At 40.4% G+C, this 19,133-nt stretch overlaps 1 protein-coding gene across 3 annotated transcripts in view; it reads left to right on the forward strand.

Annotated features, from left to right (window-relative positions):
• SLC25A13 (solute carrier family 25 member 13) overlaps positions 1 to 19,133 on the forward strand; it is a 203,082-nt gene that overhangs the window by 134,225 nt on the left and 49,724 nt on the right. For all 3 annotated transcript variants that reach the window (XM_019031252.3, XM_055347820.1, XM_055347821.2), the window contains 4 exons: positions 3,482 to 3,566; positions 4,051 to 4,209; positions 16,988 to 17,040; positions 18,388 to 18,468. In XM_019031252.3, the coding sequence (XP_018886797.1) occupies positions 3,482 to 3,566; positions 4,051 to 4,209; positions 16,988 to 17,040; positions 18,388 to 18,468 (378 nt within the window). The remainder of the gene's footprint in view (positions 1 to 3,481; positions 3,567 to 4,050; positions 4,210 to 16,987; positions 17,041 to 18,387; positions 18,469 to 19,133) is intronic.

The following is a 19,133-nucleotide window of genomic DNA, read 5'->3' on the forward strand; positions in this document are numbered from 1 at the left end:
AGTTTCTGGCATGGAGCTCTGGGTTTGTACAGAGACGCCAGTGTGACCACAATGGGTTGCTGCGGGCTACACTTTTAGGACTGTCAGACCTTGAGCCAGGGCCCCCTTCTTTTAGCTCTTTCCCACCCAAATGCAGCGGTGAGTTTTGTGTGCAGCATGCAAGTCAAAGTAGTGGGTGTGTGCTCAGTAAATTCTAACGAGCACCTCTGGAAAACCAGCTGGCCTTGCTTAAAAGAGGAAGCCGATTTCTCTGAGTGCAGGAGAAAGAACTATAATCACGTGTAGAGGTGGAAGCAACACTGCTCTCCCTTCCCTTTGATTTTTAACACTGCTTAGGAGATGATTATCTCTTCGTCTGTATGCCACCAGCTATTGTAGAAATTTGGGGATTAAGAGAAGCAGAGAAGTTTTTTTTAGATCCCTCCTACTCTTCAGCTGGCAGCGGCTTCCCACAATTTTTCCTTTATGCTCTTTGCAGCTTTTGAGAGTTTATGATGGGTGCTTGTTGATACTGGCCATGCAAGGGTTAGACCAGATTGATGAGATTTATAGCAGGAAATGATTGGCTGCCGCTTAGAGGTTTAGAGCAATTCACAATGGCCTTACCTGGAATAGGCTTTTTACTGCATGAACCCTAGTGGGCCCGACAAATTCAAGCAAGGGAGGTCGTCCACCTGTGGGCACAGTGCTGCCTGTCCAGCACTGTGCAGCACTTGTAGCATTTATCCTGGACAGAGGAGTGAAGGAGCAGAGTTTTGTCTCATTTCAAGAACATGCTACAGTTCTGGCTTTGGAAAAGTTAAATAAAAGTCTAGGATTTCATTTGTCTTTTAGGAGAGGAATTAATGGTGGTGGTAGGTCCCTCCTCCCCCCACCCTCTATAATTTTCAGAGTATTTTCACTCATTATTTTGATGCCAGAACATTTCTAAGTATTGCATATTTATATCCCTGTAAATAAAATATTGCTTCTCTTTTGGATGCATCTGTCAAAATGAAGGTACTATTGATTTCCATCTATATAGGGCTACAGTTGGAAACAACTCATAGAATTTGCAGAAGAAATGTTTTGTATCTTAAAGAGGCATATTTCTATGTAAAGCTATTTTCAGTTAAGTGACTTTGAAGGAGATTCCAAATGATCTCATTGTATTAGAATTGTGTTACGTTGACAGCAACTAAAATTCAGTGGGTTGATAGCTGGGGTTGCTGATTATTTTCATTGTTCACTGATTTTAATTATCATGGATTCTGAAAAACAAATTTTATTGAATGTATGTATTCATTCAACAGGTATTTATTAAGCACTGACTATATGTCACCCTCATTTGACAACTCTCTGTGACATAAAATTACTGTTTTATTTATGCAGACAGAGAAGTGCAGCACTCTGAAATGTTCTGGCATCAAAAACACTGTGAGGATAATAGGTCAAAAGAACCAGAAAACAGTGACTGACTGACCTGAAGTATGAATTTAGAAAAGATGGACAAAAAAAGAGAAAAAGTAACGATCAACTGTAATACAGCCACCTAGTTTTAGCTACTGTAAATGTTTTGAGTATCTCTGGGTGGTAGGGAGGCAAAATATTAGTATTAATTTTATATGCATATATATGTAAACATCTTACAAGCATTTTTAATAAAAAGTGACATCATTTTGTATATAGTCTTAAAAATTGTTTTTAAAAAAATTACCAGGAAATAGGTCAAACATTTAAATAGGTACAAAGAATTATATGACAAATACCTATCTACTTACCATGCTCTTTTTAGCCTATGTTTTCTTTTATAATTCCTTGTGAACATTTAATATCAAATATTCTTTTACAGTATCATTTTGAATGATAGGGTTTTGTTTTAAAGTTATTATTTTTAAAGGCTATAGTCCTCCGTTATTGGACATTTAGAATATTTCCCAAATTTTTGTTCTTTTTGTTTAAAGAGCAAAAATTTGGGAAATAATCGAAATTTCCAATAAGTACTACAAATGTTTTTTAAGTGCTACATTCTTGTAGCTTGTTACATGCATGATTATCTTCTATCCTAACTTTTTTCTTTTTGAGACAGAGTTTCACTCTTCTTGCCCAGGCTGGAGTGCAGTGGCGCGATCTTGGCTCACTGCAGCCTCCGCCTCCCAGGTTCAAGCGATTCTCCTGCCTCAGCCTCCCAAGTAGCTGAGATTACAGGCATGTGCCACCACGTCCAGCTAATTTTTTATTTTTAGAAGAGACGGGGTTTCTCCATGGTGGTCAGGCTGGTCTCGAACTCCTGACCTCAAGTGATCCACCCACCTCGGCCTCCCAAAGTGCTGGGATTACAGGTGTGAGCCACTGTGCCCAGCCTATTCTAACTTCAGAGGTTATGTACATTTTAAGGGTTTGGGTGTATATTACTAAACATCTCTCTATTTATACTTGCTTTAATGGCAAATTTCAGAAGGCTTGTTATCAGCTTTTGCCAGGCTGGGTATTGCCACTTAAAACAAAAACAAAAATACATACAAACCAAAAACCTGCCAATTTGATTGATGAAAAATGATGTCTCATTGATGTTTTTATTTGTTTTATTTACTTTATTTTATTTTATTTTTTTGAGACAGTCTCACTCTGTTGCCCAGGCTGGAGTGCAGTGGCGCGATCTCGGCTCACTGCAAGCTTCACCTCGCGGGTTCACGCCATTCTCCTGCCTCAGCTTCCCAAGTAGCTGGGACTACAGGCACCTGCCACCACACCCAGCTAATTTTTTTCTTTTTTTTTGTATTTTTAGTAGAGACGGGGTTTCACCATGTTAGCCAGGATGGTCTCAATCTCCTGACCTCATGATCCACCCACCTCGGCCTCCTGAAGTGCTGGGATTACAGGCATGAGCCACCGTACCCGACCTATTTTTATTTTTGAGATAGAGTCTTGCTCTGTTGCCCAGGCTGGAGTGCAGTGGCGTGATCTCAGCTCACTGCAACCTCTGCCCCCTGGGCTCAAGTGATTCTCCCTCCTCAGCCTGAGTAGCTGAGACTACAGGCACATGCCACCATGCTGGTCTAATTTTTGTGTTATTTTATAGAGATGGGCTTTCACCATGTTATCCAGGCTGGTCTTGAACTCCTGTGCTCAGGTAATCCGCCTGCCTCGGCCTCCCAAAGTGCTGGGATTACAGGCGTGAGCCACCGTGCCTGGCCTCAGTGATGTTTTTAACTGTGCATTTTTTTTTAATGAGAATTTGAAAATAGGCTTATAACATCATTTTTGTCAAAGGATGGTTTTGATTATATTGAAATTTGATTATAAACATTAATAACACTAAAATATTTTTATTAATAAGAACTTATGAAATCCATTCCTACTTTTTTCCTTGACATTTTAGTTGTATCATGGATTTAGAACCCAATGAGTAATGTTTAAAATTAATGTATGGTCATTTTTGTTTTATCTTCTTTTCTGTCACCTGTTTTCCTGCTCTCTGATTCCTGTGCATGCAAAGCAGAAGGCCTCAGGTGATTCAGCTCGACCAGTTCTTCTACAAGTTGCAGAGTCGGCCTACAGGTTTGGTCTGGGTTCTGTTGCTGGAGGTTAGTCATGGATGAGAGAAAAATTTTCACTTTTGTTATTCCTATTCTCTTTTCTCTGATTTTCCATCTTGAAATGTTAAAGGACAGAGTCTTCTCTAGTCTTTCCCAATGCCAGTTATCAGTCTCTACCTATGAGGTAGGGCAAGAGTAAAGGGAACTCTTTTCCCATACCTGCATGTGATCAGGGACTTACAAGTGGCATTTGCCTCTTATCTACAGATCAGACCTTCCAAAGACAGGTTACTAATGAGGTTGGGCTGTAGCAATGTGCCTTAATTTAAAATATCTATGACATCCTTTTATTAGGAGATACTTGAATGAAAACCCTCAATTGTTTATTAAAGATATAAGAAAAGTTTTAAAATCTGTATTTAAAATTCAAAACACATTTCTTTTCTCAGTCTTTTCCTTGACTTTAACTACCTTCTTCTTTCTTCTGACCTATCTTACTTTCTTCTGAGATAATGATATTGTTTAATTTTAGCTGTTGGAGCCACTGCTGTGTATCCTATCGATCTTGTAAAAACTCGAATGCAGAACCAACGATCAACTGGCTCTTTTGTGGGAGAACTCATGTATAAAAACAGCTTTGACTGTTTTAAGAAAGTGCTACGCTATGAAGGCTTCTTTGGACTGTATAGAGGTTGGTGCCACATGCTCAATACCTGTTAGGTGAAATAATACTCAAAGGTTTGGTTTCTCATCTTAGTGCCTGACATGAATTAGCAAGACTGCATTAAAATGGAAATACAGCAGATATTCAATTATCCATGCTAATGGGAGTAGGCTGGAGGCATCTAGGGCTTGGCTAATCAAAACAGCCCATAATCTGAAAATTATTTATAGTGCTCTGTTGTATGTTTTATTTCTTAAAATAATAAATTATTTTTATAAGCATCTTCCGTGAATTTTTGAAAGGCTCACATTGTTTGCATCCTTGAAGTACTCTATTCTCCAGCTAACAGGGAAAGGTATTCTGCCACCAGGACAAAGCCTACTCAGGATTCATGATTTTCCTGGAATACACCACAAAAAAAGATAACGAAGGGTTCAGTAGAGCTCTCTTTTGCTGCTTCATCCTGAATTAAAGTTGCCCCTTTTCTTCATCTGACTCTCAACCCAATGGAGTTGATTCACACACCCCTCTAGCCAAGGTTTCCCCCCACTGAGACAGCCTGAAACAGGTAATCCTTCTTTCTCCACCTTTTCCTTTAACCATCTAAGGTTCATTAAGCAATGGAAGTAGTAGCAGAGAGTATGTCATCACTGATGGAAAGGATCCCACAGACCCTGACTGCTTTTCCACTGGCATTGGCCGAAGGAGACTTCTCAACTGTTCTTTCGGGGATTGCCTTCTATGAGAAGGAAACAGTGTTTCTGCATCAGTTAAAATACAGTATCACAAGGCAGTTCAAGCTCAGCTGCTTTATAATTTGGCAGCGGCAAAGCTGGCAGAGTCTTCCCTCCTCTCCCCTACTAATGCTCTCTCTAGATGAAGAAAACAGTATTTAGTACTCTGCTGAGGTGGACGGTGAAACTGGCAGACATGGAAACCTGTGCCTCTGGGCCTCTTCTGCCATCTGCTGACTCTAGTCTTCAAATTAATTACCCCAGTTAAAAAAAACAAAAAGGATAAACCTTTCTTGAAACCTCTCACCTTAGAAGCCAGAAAGTTTCAAACTCCAGAGAAGTTCCATTTTGCAGGTCCTATTGTGTAGGTAGGTAGCCCCCATCAAAGGCCTTTTGATCTTTGCTCTGCCCTCTTTTCCTTATCCCCTGCCTCTTCTTACAATTTGGAAGGTCTTTGACCTCAGGTGATTGATGATGACCCTTTCAGGGTCACTGCCTTCCATTTGAAATGCTTTTCTTCCCTGATGACAACAACTTTGCAAGTGAAATGGCTTCCAAGTAGTACAAGGTTAATGTCACAGTTCCTATTCTGCAGTGAGTCAGGCAAAATTGGCCGCCTTACCTGTCCATATGGGTGGTTTTTGGAAGGGAAATCTCAAGTCTCAAGTCTGGGCAGACATCTGAGCATTGCTTCATAAACTACTTTTTGGGCTTTTCTTGGTATTAGATTAAATGTCAAGGATGCCTTTAGAATTGTAAGAACGCTTCCCAACACTGCTCAGTGTCTTTAATTTGCTTGTTGATTTTTTATTTTGAGTCCTTTTTTCTCGATCTTTGACCATACCTGGCAGGTCTGATTTTTGGTTACATCTATATTTCCCTTTTGCAACCAGTACTGTTGGCAACTAGAAGTGTGCCTGAGTACTGAGTGCTGAGCTAACTTGGGCTATGCAAAGAGGCTTCCACTCTTGCCGTTTCCGTTCTTTTATCTGTAAGATGAGAGTGACTGCTTTTAACTTCTCAGAGGAGTAGTAGTAAGTCAATATATTAGGTACAGACAGAGGCTCACTGTAAACACCCAAGTGGCAGCTCTTCACCCTTTTCCTGGTTTAGAAATGGCCATTTATCTTCGGGTGCCCCGACCTTAAGGGCAAGAGACAGAGCTGTCTGTCAGGATGACGAGTAGAGTGTGAATATAAGATTAGTTCTAGGAGTCACCTGTGTTCATTTCTTCCTGATATCTTTTCTGGTAAACCATTTTAAAACAAAAGATTTACTGTAAAATTTTTGTTTAGTCCCATTCTGTAGTTTGGATCATCTTGAGAGCAAAATGATGACTGACAGTTCAGGTTAAAATAATAATGATACATAACTTTGCCATGAAAATGACTTGTTCCTATTCTTGATTGGTCAGGGATCAGTTCTCTCTAGTTTCTTGTACATCATCAATAATCAATAATTGTATATAACTGCATATTTGTAAGTGCTTATTGGGTAAGAGAGAGATCAGATGAAAATGTAGGTAACTCATGGTTATTGTTGTTAATTTAAAAAATTACAATATAAGTAAAAAAGACCTGACATATTTCTGAGACTCAGTATTATCACCTTTATGTACAAAGTCAAATTATGAAGTACCTATATGTGATTCTTTGTACATTTCTCATAAAAGGTAACTTTATTTTAAAATTATATTATTCCAGAGGAAAACTGTTACATTTAAATTAGGAAAATATAGTATTGCTGCTATTAATGCTTTCACCTAGCAATATTTGAGAAGGTATCAGAGTACATCTTTAATTTATACACGTTTTGAAATATTGAGCATAGTTTTTAGTATTACAGAATTTTGCTCAACATGTAATTTTTCTCTGTCAAGGCCTATGTAATTGCTCATATTTCCTGAATGAGATAATTTGGGAATGTTTCAGTCGTAAGATCTTTCTCCTACTTTAAAATTACCTTTGTGTATACTTCGAAAAAAGTTGGCATCTGGCCTCAAAGAAGGTGTTTTTGTAGCATGTGATCTTATTATGAGGTTAATAAATATCTCTTTTTCTTATAACAAGAATATCAGAAGCTGTTTTTGCATTTAAAAGCCTTTCCCTGTGGCATTAGAATGAAAGTTATTTTAAAAGAACTCTTGTAGTGCTCCACCGCAAGTTTTGTTCTTTGCCTCCCCCGCAGCTGGCTGCATCAGAATAGTTGTGGAAGTTGCTTGGTAGTCATCAGAGAGCGCCTAGCAGTGCTCTTCAATAGAAATGTGCCTCAGAGAGTCATGAGACGTGTTGTGAGTTGGTTAATTCCTGCTCTCTATGTATTGGTATAACTCCGTTTTCTTTATTTCCAGGAGCCTCTCTCCTATTTTTGTGTAAGTTTTAGTTGCTGGAAAAGAGCTCCTTAAAAATCCCATGAGTCTGGCTCTGCAAACCTTCTCTGCAGTGCAAACTACTTTTTTCCTAACAAGAAAATGGCAAATTTTCCTAGTTTGTTGTTGTTGTTGTTATTTCTGAAAATCCAACCCCCAGGCCAAGCCTGTCTGTATTAAGGGAAATCACACCTGAGATAATCCAGGTCTTCCTGAAGTCACTTGTAAAATTCTTTCTCTGTTTCCTCCCCAGTCTTCAGAGTGATTTAATGTGCTCAGGCATTTGAAATCCTTAATGAATTACCTGACAACTTGTTTGGTTTGAATGACTGGCATAACCAAATGAATCAGTCATTGGCCTGCTATAGATCTGGCATATTAAAGAACAACAATTGATTGGGTAATCATCCATAATTAAATGCTCTTAATGTTCCAGGAATAAATAATTTCTGCTTTTAAACTTTGTTGCAGTCTTCTCTCTCAGATCTTTCAGGTGATGAGATGAGCAGCCTTAGACACTGGAAAATGTTTTGGGAGAATCTTGGGGAAAAAGATGTATTAAGAGAAATGTGGCCGGGTACGGTGTCTCATGCCTGTAATCCCAGCACTTTGGGAGACCGAGGCGGGTGGATCACCTGAGGTCAGGAGTTCAAGACCAGCCTGGCCAAACTCTGTCTCTACTAAAAATACAAAAATTGGCTGGGCATAATGGCGGGCCTGTAATCCCAGCTACAGGCTGAGGCAGGAGAATCGCTTGAACCCAGGAGGATGCAGTGATCTGAGACTGTGCCACTGCACTCCTGCCTGGGAGACAAGAGTGAAACTCTGTCTCAATTTAGAAAAAAAAAGAGAGAGAAATCAGGGTCTATCAGAAATACTTCTTAGAGGAAAATTTTTGTTTCTATTGATGGGAGAAGCCCTAAAGAAAATCTCCCAGAAAGAGTAATTAGATCATTTTATGAATTAAAGTTAATTTAAGCAGTGCTTAACCTTTGAGGAAATTGGCAAAAAAAAAAAAAAAAAAAACATTTTTTAATCAGCCCATTGATCCAAGCTTGCAGAGTTGTAAATATTTCTATTTCAAGTTGTCTGTGTAGTGCAAAGCAGTCATCTTCCATCCTGGAATGTTCTCAAGGTGACATCTAGAGGATGTTGTGGTGATATCTCAGGGAGTTATTGATACTTTTATATTGCAGAGGGAAGTTTTGGCAGGCAGCTAGTTTAAGCCAGGTCCCTTATCATTGATGGTACTATAAAAGGGAGTATCCAGATTCTTTAGAATCACAGTGAGATTCTTCATTCTTGCATAATTCATGGGGATAAAATAAACTTTAAAATTCTGGCACCAAAATAAAATGATTGAAATTTCCATGACTGTTTTGCATTACTTAAGAGCACATGCATCTTGGAACAAACCATAGTTAATCTGTGAACTGCACTCATGTCCATCCATGTCCACCAAAACTTTTAATGATTGCGAAATGGATAGGTTTGAGTCTTTATTTTCTTGGCCAATTTCTGCACGTTTTCCTTTAGAGCATTAAGCTATAAAAAGATCAGGAGACACGTATTTGGTTATAGGAAGCCACATAAGAATGAGCAGAAGATTTCAACAGATCATGTGTTGGGTTAGCCAACCTCCAGAAATCTACAGTGAGCTAACTTTAGTGAGCACAGGGCATTGTAATCTGAGACTGAGGCGACACACACTGGATCTAAGGTGGATGAGAGAATTGTTAGAGACTTGAGAGTGCTACAGTAACAACTGATGACCTTAGAAAATTGGAAAAATATGACAAAAAGATAGATGTGTAGGTATCCTAGAGAAGAGGTTAATGAATGAATTAGTTCCACACCTCAAGAATGATAATTTATAACCAGCTACTGTTGCTGAGACTAAAACAAGGGAGATAGATTAAACCTCAGCAGGAGGGAAATAGTTTAGATAGAAGAAAAGATAACCAGAATGCTGAACGTTCTCATGTACTACGGTGAAAAACTGCAGGAGTATCTGATCGTTTTCCCCAATTCTCTTTACTTCTAGAAAGCCCCAGAATAGAGGAGTTGAGGAACTGATTTTTTTCTAGACCATAATCATAATCACTTATTTTATATTTTAACACTTTGTCTCCCAAAGGCATCCTGAGCCATAGCTAAGATAACAGACAGTGCTTGAAATTTTGAGTGTAAATAATTTAACCTAGATAAACTGGCATTTAAATCTTCATTTCTGCATTTGTCCCTGGCTACTTCCCCAGCTCCACTGTACAGCCACCTTGGGGTAGCAGCCCAAAGAGCCTGTCAGAATTGGGTTGTAATGAAGGCTTTGAAAGGGGATAGTGTAGTTGGGAAGGTGGAAATGCCTCATGCCTAGGGGCAATCTGAGTCAAAAGCAGACAGACAAATGGGAGGAGGAGGAGGGAGGAAAGAATGCTTGAGCAAGTGAAGAGAGAAGGGCATGCATGGCAACAGGAGCAGGAGTAAAAAGCTCTAAGGCAGGGCACACAAAGTGCTGATAGCTGCAGAATGAAGGTTAATCTGATGTTGAAAGCAAAGGGGTTTCTCGGGGAAGATAGGGACAAGTGTTCTGGTTTCAATAGTGAGGTCAGAAGGCTAAGAATTTGACATCGGAGGGGTTGCTACCAGGTGGAAACTAGATAACACAACAGTGTGCTGGCTGTGGCTTCAGCTACAGGAATAGGGGTGTCTTCTGGATTAATTTTTCCTGCCAAAGTTTACTGCTCGTCTCTGCCCTGAATACCTTCTACCCTCTATTAGATGCTCTCAGCTGTCTTTCTCTGGTTTGGGCTGGCCCCTGTCTCAGTTCTATGCTGAGATAGAACTGGTAACTACTGCCTTAGTTACCAAGTTTCTTCCTTGGTAGTAGCCCCTCCACCTCTGTGGTCCTGCTAGCGTTGCCCAGCGTGGTCCTTTGGCACCCTGGCCACTCTGGGTTACAGTAGCCGCTCAGCGTGGCTTCAACCCACTCATGACCCTGCGCCTTCTTCCCAGTATATTCCTGCTCTCACTGGTTCGCCAGGTTATAACCTACAGCTTGGCTCTGACATTCAGTGCCTTCGAGGTTTTAAGGAGTCTAATATTCACCATCTGTAGAGACGGGGGAAGCATGATGTGGATGTGGATGCCTGCTACATGGGCACCATCCCTTTGTTGTGTAAAAGGGTCAGGCAGGGCAGGGTGCTGACCCAGCCTGAGCTGAGGCCTAGAGAAAAGTTTCAGAACAGTCTAGTTGGGAAGAAATGCCTTTCCAGGGCAGCGGAGGAACTTGGAGCAATAAGTCTGTTAGAGAAAACTGGATACCGCAGAGAATTAAGGAGCACAGAGCCCTGATTTGAGAGTACTGGCAGGCCTGAATTCAACTCTGAGTGCTACTACATAGTCGCTCAGAAGTTAGTGACTTGAAACAAGCTGCTTAGCCTGTCTGGATTCCAGTTTCCATGAAGGAGGAGGAGGAAGAATAAGTGATAGTGATGATGAAGATCAACAGCAACAACAAAAAAAATCCATTTCTGTAGTCTTTACTGTCTGTACTTGGTACTGGTGTGAGGATTTTGTGAGTATTAACTCATTTCATCTTCACGACTACCCCGTGAAAATGGCATCATGATTATTCCCATTCTACAGATGTGGAAACTAAGATACAAAGAGATTAGGTAACTTGTCCACAATTACACAGCTAACAAATAGCAAAGTCAGAATTGAAGCTCAGCAGCCTGGCTCCAGACCCCGTGTTCCTAATCACTTGGCTCTTTTGTCACCTGGTAGAAGTTACATTGTGAAAAGTTGCTTGTCAGCAGAGGTTAAGGATCATTAAAGTTTTTAACTACAATATTTTATTTCAGCTTAATAACATAGTTGAAATGTGTTGTTTTGTCTGTGCTACTACTTTACCTTGCCCAAAGTATACAGGGCCCCTGGATACTTTCAGACCACATGTGCTCTCACTGCTTGGGGACAGCTGTTCTAAGATAGACATAATGTCATGGGCACAGCATGATACTCCTTAGCTAATGGTGGACCGTGAACATGATTCAGGCTGAATTGCCTCTTGCAAACAAAAGAAATCAAGGCTATGTATTGAAAAGATAGGTAGAAAGAAGCATTATGTCTTTTGGAATACATAATATATGAGGTAAATAGTGTCTGGTTCTTTGTACACTTATTCATATAATTACCAAAATAAACCAATAGATAGTAAGTAGCACCCTTGTTTTGCCAACAGGGAACCTAGAATTCAAAGAATTACTACCCAAGATCACTCAGTGTGAAAGATGCACAGACCTAGGATTCTAGCCCAGGTCTGTCCACCTCCAAAGCCCATGCCCTAGATTGTTCATTTTGCTGCCAGCCCGTTGGAAATAGCCTAAAATTAGTTTAAATTAGGCGAGCAATATTGAGTTTCTTTCATAATCCCTTCCAACCCTGAAATTCCAGTTATATTTCTAACAGGTTCTTAAGAATAGCATGCTAGCCCTCTAGTTGAACACAGTGGGCCCAGGAACCTCTTTTGGGGATGTCCTGTGACGCTTGAGTTGGAGACCCCTGATCTGGGCTCGGTCCCCACACCTTCAGCTCCTTGGTTTGCGCAAGGGACTGAATTCAGAGGGGATAGTGTGATTTATATCTCCAACCCATGAAATGCGAAGACAAAATACTACATTAATACTGTACCCTGTAAATCTTTTCTCGCATTAGCAGCCTTCTGGTAGAGTCGAGTTGCCAAGGAAGCATTGCCGTATGTGCTGATGGAGCTGAACTAAAAGGAGAAGATTGGAAAACTAACCACACTAATAAATTTCATTTGAGGCAGTTGGAAAATGGACGGCTGTTTTGACAAGTTAGAAACAACACACACATCCATTCTCTGTTTCAAATGGTTAAAGTGAATTTCCAGGACCCAACAGAAACATCTTATATTAGAAACCTGATTTTTCTGCTGAATTACCCAGATGTCAGATATATATGCACTTTAGACTTAATTGTGGTTGCGATGAAGTGCCTCACCTAGACTCTCTGCTTTAGGCATTACTGGGCCGTGCTACCTCTCCTCCCTCTGAGGTCAAGGTACAAGGAGGGAGTTTGGAATTCCCATCTCTTTGACTTTTCATTGTTTCGCAGATCATAACCTTCTTACAAAGACCATTTACCCAAGACTCATGTTTTCAAGGCCCACATCTGTAGTGGGCCTCAGATTATAATCCAGTCACCTTCATTTTCCTGTTTAACCAGACAAGGTAGTCACTACAAGAATGGTTCTTATCAACAACTTCTGTGAGTGCCAGCATCTGGCCTAGGTCTTAGGAATGGATTTGTGCTTTGGTTTTATTCTGAGTTGAAGTTAATCATTTAATATAAGGAAGCTCGGGGCCTCTAATGTATTACTTTAAACTCCTAGTTTCTCTAGCTTCCTCAGGTCTCTGCTCTTGCAAACTATCCTTCACCTGCCTCTAGAACTTTTTACTTTTTGAACTTTACTTTTTACCCTAAAAGCCACCCCATGCATCTACAGAATTTGGTGCATGCTCCTTAGTGGGACTGGGAGAGAGGTTGTGCAGCGTACCAGGTAAGAGCACAGGCTGGAGACGGACAGCCTGGGTGGAACCCCGTTCCCCCATCAAACAGCTGAGCCACCATGGGCAGCTCCCTTAAAGTCGGCCTCAGTTTCTTCTTCAGTTGCTGTGGATAAAACAAAAGCCACTGTTTAAGTAAGGTGTTGTGTGGATTAAATGTGTTCATTCACATAAAACACACAGTACTGTAGTATGTGGATGTAGCGAGTGCTCCCCAAATATTGGCTGTTGTCATTATCACTACTATTAATAATATTGTTATTTATTATCTGGTCTTCTGTGATCCAAGCACAGCCTCCAGTGCCCTGACTCCATGCCATAGCCTTAAGATGTTGGTGCCTTTGCACACCAACTGTTTCCTCTGCCTGGGTCACCTTGCCCTCCATTCTGCTCATTGTCTCATCTTTCCAGGGAACCTCTGCTCACCCTTGAAGTCCCAGGGCAAATATCTCCTCTTCTTTGATGTTTTTTTCCCCTCCTGCAGGCAGAAGAACTGGTTCTCTCCACTGGGTTCTCATAGTCCTGTGATGCCCCTGGGGTCTGGTATGCAGCACCTGCTGTTGTTAGGTGGTTTGTCCCCCATCTGGCAGGTGGAGACAACTAGCGTTCCCTTTCCCTCTAAACTCTGAATTTCTTAGCGGGGAGGCACCAGTCTCACTGTGTTCATCCCAGTTCCTCTCAGTACCAGGCACACAGAGAAGGCATTTGGTAAATGTTTGCTGAACAAATAGCTACTTGTTGCCTTCTTTGTAGTCTTAAATACGGGGTTTTCCCTTTTGTTTTTTGCCGTTCACAATGCATTACTAAATTTATGGTGAGAAGGATAAATTTCAGTCGTTTGAAAGGCTGGCTGAAGTGATTGTATCTAACACAGTAGTCATTAGGCTCTGTGGCCTGTTTTTTTTATTACTCATTTAAAAAGACTGTCACAGGATAGTTATGGAGACAAGAGTTCATCATTTAAATCACAGTGCTTTCAACCCATCCACAATTTTGGTCTACAATTTAATGATGAGAAAAATACATCTAGCAAGTAAATGTTTAACTAAACATTTTGTTACTTGATGTGAATACAGGGAGAAAGATGAAAATTTCAATTGTGAAGAGGTAGTTTAAACAGGCGTATGCCCATATATTACTAGTAGAAATTAATGTTGTACTTTTATTAGGTAATAACCAAGCCTTCTCTTATTATAGATATCTTATTGAAAGATCAGTGAGTGAGTGTCATGAGTATAGTTTAGGAGAGAATGCTTGCTTTGGATAAGAATGCTTGCTTTGCCCAAATGGTTGCATATTCCCGTTTTTTCTCATATGCTGCCTCAGCTCATTTAGATTCTAAAGAGCACAGCCCCACTCAAGCTAGCAAGAGCTTAGGGGGGCTTTTGATAAACATTCACACAAGAGAGAAAGAAGGTAGAAATCTCGGATCCAAGAGCAGGAGCTGCACTGGAGCCTGGCCTCAGTGGGACCCAAAGGTGATGGGGACGGGCGCTCCCACCTGTGTGCCTTTCATGGGCTATGTGCATTCTCTTTTTAATCTCTATTCCTTTTGCTCCACATTCTCATCTGTCCACCAATGCACTTCCTTTGCTTATTCATGGTTTCTGCTTCCTTGTGATATTAGCACACACGTGACTTCCAATTGGCTGCTTTCCTTGCTCCACCCATGACATCTTTTCATCTTGTTGCTTCTGTGCTAACTTGTCCCCTCTTCTCTAAAGACTGTCAGTCATCCTCCTGGAGAAGGCATCCTAATTGGCCAGCTCCATTTTTGGTAGCAGGCTCAGGTTGCTGAACTCTTGATTTGCGTGTCTTTTAGGTGTTTTGCATTGTCCAGTCAGCTGTGGCCCTGGGGATGAAGCAGGCTTAGATGTTATAGTTGCTTAGTGAAGGGCTGCAAACTCAGGCCAGGTGAGATGGCTCACACCTGCAATCCCAACATTTTGGAAAGCCTAGGCAGGAGGATTGCTTGAGGCCAGGAATCTGAGACTGGTCTGGGCAACATAGTGAGGGCTTATCTCTTTGTTAAAAATAAAAAATGAGAAAAAACAAAAAGAAGCATTGCAAACTCAAATGCTGATAGGATCTAGGCAGGTTATATAAGTGAACAAATGCAGCTGGGTGTGTGAGATGCAGATACACATTTGCACATTAACACAGAGTTGAGTGGTATATAAAGATACAGATTTTTTGAGTAAGATGGCTAAAGCTTGTATCCCAGTCTCACCACTTAACAGCTAAGTAACTTGGAACAAATTACTTTATCTCTCTATGCCTTGGTTTCCTCTCTGTAGAGTGGTTATGAAGATTAAGTGAGTTAATAAATTTTGTAAAATGGTACCTGGCACGTAATAAACGTGATGCACTTTTAAAGAAAATTTTCATTAACATCACCATCCTTATCCTTGTTTAATTCCACAATGAAGGACTTTCTCCCATTTTTCCATGAAAACATGAAGCTATATTCATCTTTTTAATTTTCCCCCTTTATAAGGCTATGAGCAAAGAAAAAATTTTATCAATTGTGACGATATCAGTAAAGCAATAAAAATAGAAACTGGAGGCCGGGCGCTGTGGCTCATGCCTGTAATCCCGACACTTTGGAAGGCCAAGGCAGGCGGATCATGAGGTCAGGAGATGGAGACCATGCTGGCTAACATGGTGAAACCCCATCTCTACTAAAAATACAAAAAATTAGCCGGGCGTGGTGGCAGGCACCTATAGTCCCGGCTACTCAGGAGGCTGAGGCAGGAGAATGGCATGAACCCAAGAGGTGGAGCTGGCAGTGAGCCGAGATCGCGCCACTGCACTGTAGCCTGGGCGACAGAGTGAGACTCCATCAAAAAAAAAAGTACAAACTGGCGCTTGTCCTCATTGAGGTACGGGCCTCAAAGCAGGGTGGGCACCACCTTGCATGGTTTCTGTCTGAAGGATGGAGCCTCATGCAATAGAGCAGATGGCTGGGATGTCAGAAAGAGGCCCGGGGTCAGTCAGAGTTCGGTCAGAACTGAGCCCATGAACTGACTGTTAGGTCAGAGTGTTCACTGATCTTTTTTTTTTTTTTTTTTTTTTTTTTGAGGCAGAGTCTCGCTCCATTGCCCGGGCTGGAGTGCAGTGGTGCAATCTCGGCTCACTGCAACCTCCACCTCCTGGGTTCAAGCAGTTCTCCTGTCTTGGCCTCCCAACTAGCTGGGACTACAGGTGCCTGCCACCACACCCAGCTAATTTTTGTATTTTTAGTAGAGACAGGGTTTCACCTTGTTGGTCAGGCTGGTCTCTAACTCCTGACCTCAGATGATCCACCCTCCTCAGCCTCCCAAAGTGTTGGGATTACAGGCATAAGCCACCATGCCTGGCCTCATTGATCTTTCTTACAAGGAGGTCAGATTATGTTTGAAACTTTTTGTTACTCAATAAAACACACCTATAGGTTGGATACATACGGCATTCAAGCTAGTGACCTCTCAGGCTGCTCCTTTAGGAAGAGAGTGTGGGCAGGGCTGGTCCCTCAGAAGAGGCTGTGAGTGGACTTTCTTACATAGATAAATTAGAAAATTGTACTTCCAATGAAGAATAGTACCATGAACCTCTCTCAAAGTATGACACAGGGTGCAACATGCTCCTACCTTCAGGGTTAGCTTGGTGTGTGTTTCCAAGAAAAAACAAGTGATTTAAATTTTTTTTCTTTAAGAAGAACAAATGAAAATGATGACATTTTTTAGTTCAGATACGTAGCTCCACTAAATGTTCTAACTGCCTTCCCCAAAATTGGTCCTTGATTTAGAAAATCAAGTGGTCCACTGATTTAGAAGGCAGAAGGGAAGGAGCAGACTTTGGGGGAATAATGAGATTTCCTATATCACTAATACTGTTGATTTACCCAGTGTGCAAACGATCCAGAATGTGAGATGGAATGTACTTGGGACTGATGCGGCTGTTAGAAGTTAGTACTTAAACATTCCATTTCAAATATTCTCATTAAGGGTAATAGCAGAAAATTGCAGCAGAGATTAAGCAGTTTTTAAGTGGTAATCCCCTCTGTAGAACTGTTGATTTGTTTAGTTAATGCTAATTTATTTAATATACTTCTACTTTTTGTTGATTTTTAGGTCTGTTGCCACAGTTATTGGGAGTTGCCCCAGAGAAGGCCATAAAACTTACAGTAAGTCTTTTGAGTTGGTGCTTCTTATTAAGGGATTTTGTACATACTCAAGAATCTAGCAGGTATTCTTATAGGAAACAGCAGGTTTGTTTTCTCAGAGGTGCTAGCTAATTTGAAAGCAGGGGAACTCACCACACACATTTTTTCATTATTCCCCATTTAGCAGTGGGCATCCAAAAATGTGATAATAAACTTGAGGACTTTTGGTGGTTGCTGCCATCATTGTTGTCATCACAGCAGTAGCAGCTAAATTCCCTTCAGTATCTACCATATTAGGCACATGACGTATATTACGTTTTACTGGTTTAATCTCAAGCAAAGCATGATCCACAGTTTACGGGTAAGGAAACTGAGGCCTATCGGGCTTAAGTAGCATACCTGTGTTCACACAAATCATGTGTGGGAGAACTAGAATTTAAAATCACACTTGTGTGACTCCAGAGCATGTCTTTCTATTACACCTGCTGTTTTTATAGGATTCATGGTTAGGGTGTGTTCTATAAAGCCAAATGTGCAGGGATCTGGGTTCTAGTTGAAGTTGATCCTTTATCAGATTATTTGCCCAGTGCCTGGCTCACATTTGACAGATGGTTGATATTCAGTTTAAGCGTTTGTGGAATATACAAATATTTGCATCACTAAGGCCACAAAGCCCCAGAAAGTAAAACTCTAGCTTTAGGTTGGGCTGCGTAGCTTTGGAGCCTGAAATTCTTCTTTTACCATTTTGTTATGTGACCTTGAGATAGCTAATCTTCTCTGGCCTATGTCTGCCAAAAAGATATGACTGTTTCTTAAAATTTCTTGTACTACATACCATTTTGAGAATATTATATTAATTAATTAATGTAATTTATGTTCTTTGAGAATCCTTGAGGAATTTTTAGATATTGAATTTATTCTAAGCTGAAAAAGTCTGCTCAGCCAAATTTATCTCCATGATGAGTACTGTTTTAGATTAATTCTTGTTAGAAGACTTGAAAGTGATTTTTAATCAAGCCTTATAAAACAGTTTTAAGTTGTAAGATGTATGTTTTTATTTTGTCACTATTGTCAGTGTGTCTCCCTTCTTAAGCTATTCTAATTGCAGAACATATTTTTGGCTTTCATTTATCTTTTAACTTTTCTCCTGAAACATCAGTGATGCATATATATTTTTCATTTTTTAAAACTATTATACTATTAAGAGTACTTCTCAAACTATTTTAAGATCTGTTAAATTGTGCAATTTATGATTACACCAATAGACTGATAGAACAAAAAGAGCATATATTGACAGATGCATATTTATAAGTGTTTAATGACTTTCTTTATATTTTTCATCAGCTTCTATAAATATTTTTCTTCAAGGTGAACGATTTTGTGAGGGATAAATTTATGCACAAAGATGGTTCGGTCCCACTTGCAGCAGAAATTCTTGCTGGAGGCTGCGTAAGTACCTTTTGAAGCTCTCTTCATTGAAAAGACTTGTTTCACATATATATCACTACCATGGTCAACAGGTGTGGACTAAGGCTTCTGTTTAACCACAGATCCTGCACAAGGGCAGAGTCTACTAGGGCACCTCGGCTTTTCCTAGACAGGCGAACCATTCCAGAGGTGGAAGGGTAAATGTTTCTGATCTTACTGCCTGTTAAGTCATGCCTGTTAAATTCGTCATTGCTTATGGTTTGTTCTGCAATGGAAGTCATTTGTGGCAGAAGTGTTTGGCCTTTGAAAAATCTTTGCTAACCTTTTCTAAAGTTAATTTTTAGTACATTCTTTCCTCATGGCACCCTCTGCTGGGTCAGGCACTAAAACTTGTAGTCTGAAGTCAGCAACCATAGCTCTCTGCTTGGCTTTGCCTTGCAAGTGGCAGAACTGTTCAAGCTTCCACTGCTTTTGGGAGAACAATGCTGGGAAATAACTGGCTGAGTGTGCGCTGCATTGTCAAAAATGCTTGGAATGATTGTTTCCTTATATGGATGAACAACTTGCATCTTGTTCTGAAGCTCAGCAAAACATTGTGTCTCGTTTTATCTCATGTACTGGTTTGTTCATGCGAATGTAAATACTTTAAGTAAATTAAACTCTTATACAAAGACTAGTGTTATTTA

This window comes from Gorilla gorilla, chromosome 6 (assembly GCF_029281585.2).
Source record: "Gorilla gorilla gorilla isolate KB3781 chromosome 6, NHGRI_mGorGor1-v2.1_pri, whole genome shotgun sequence".
Taxonomy (NCBI): Eukaryota; Metazoa; Chordata; class Mammalia; order Primates; family Hominidae; genus Gorilla; species Gorilla gorilla.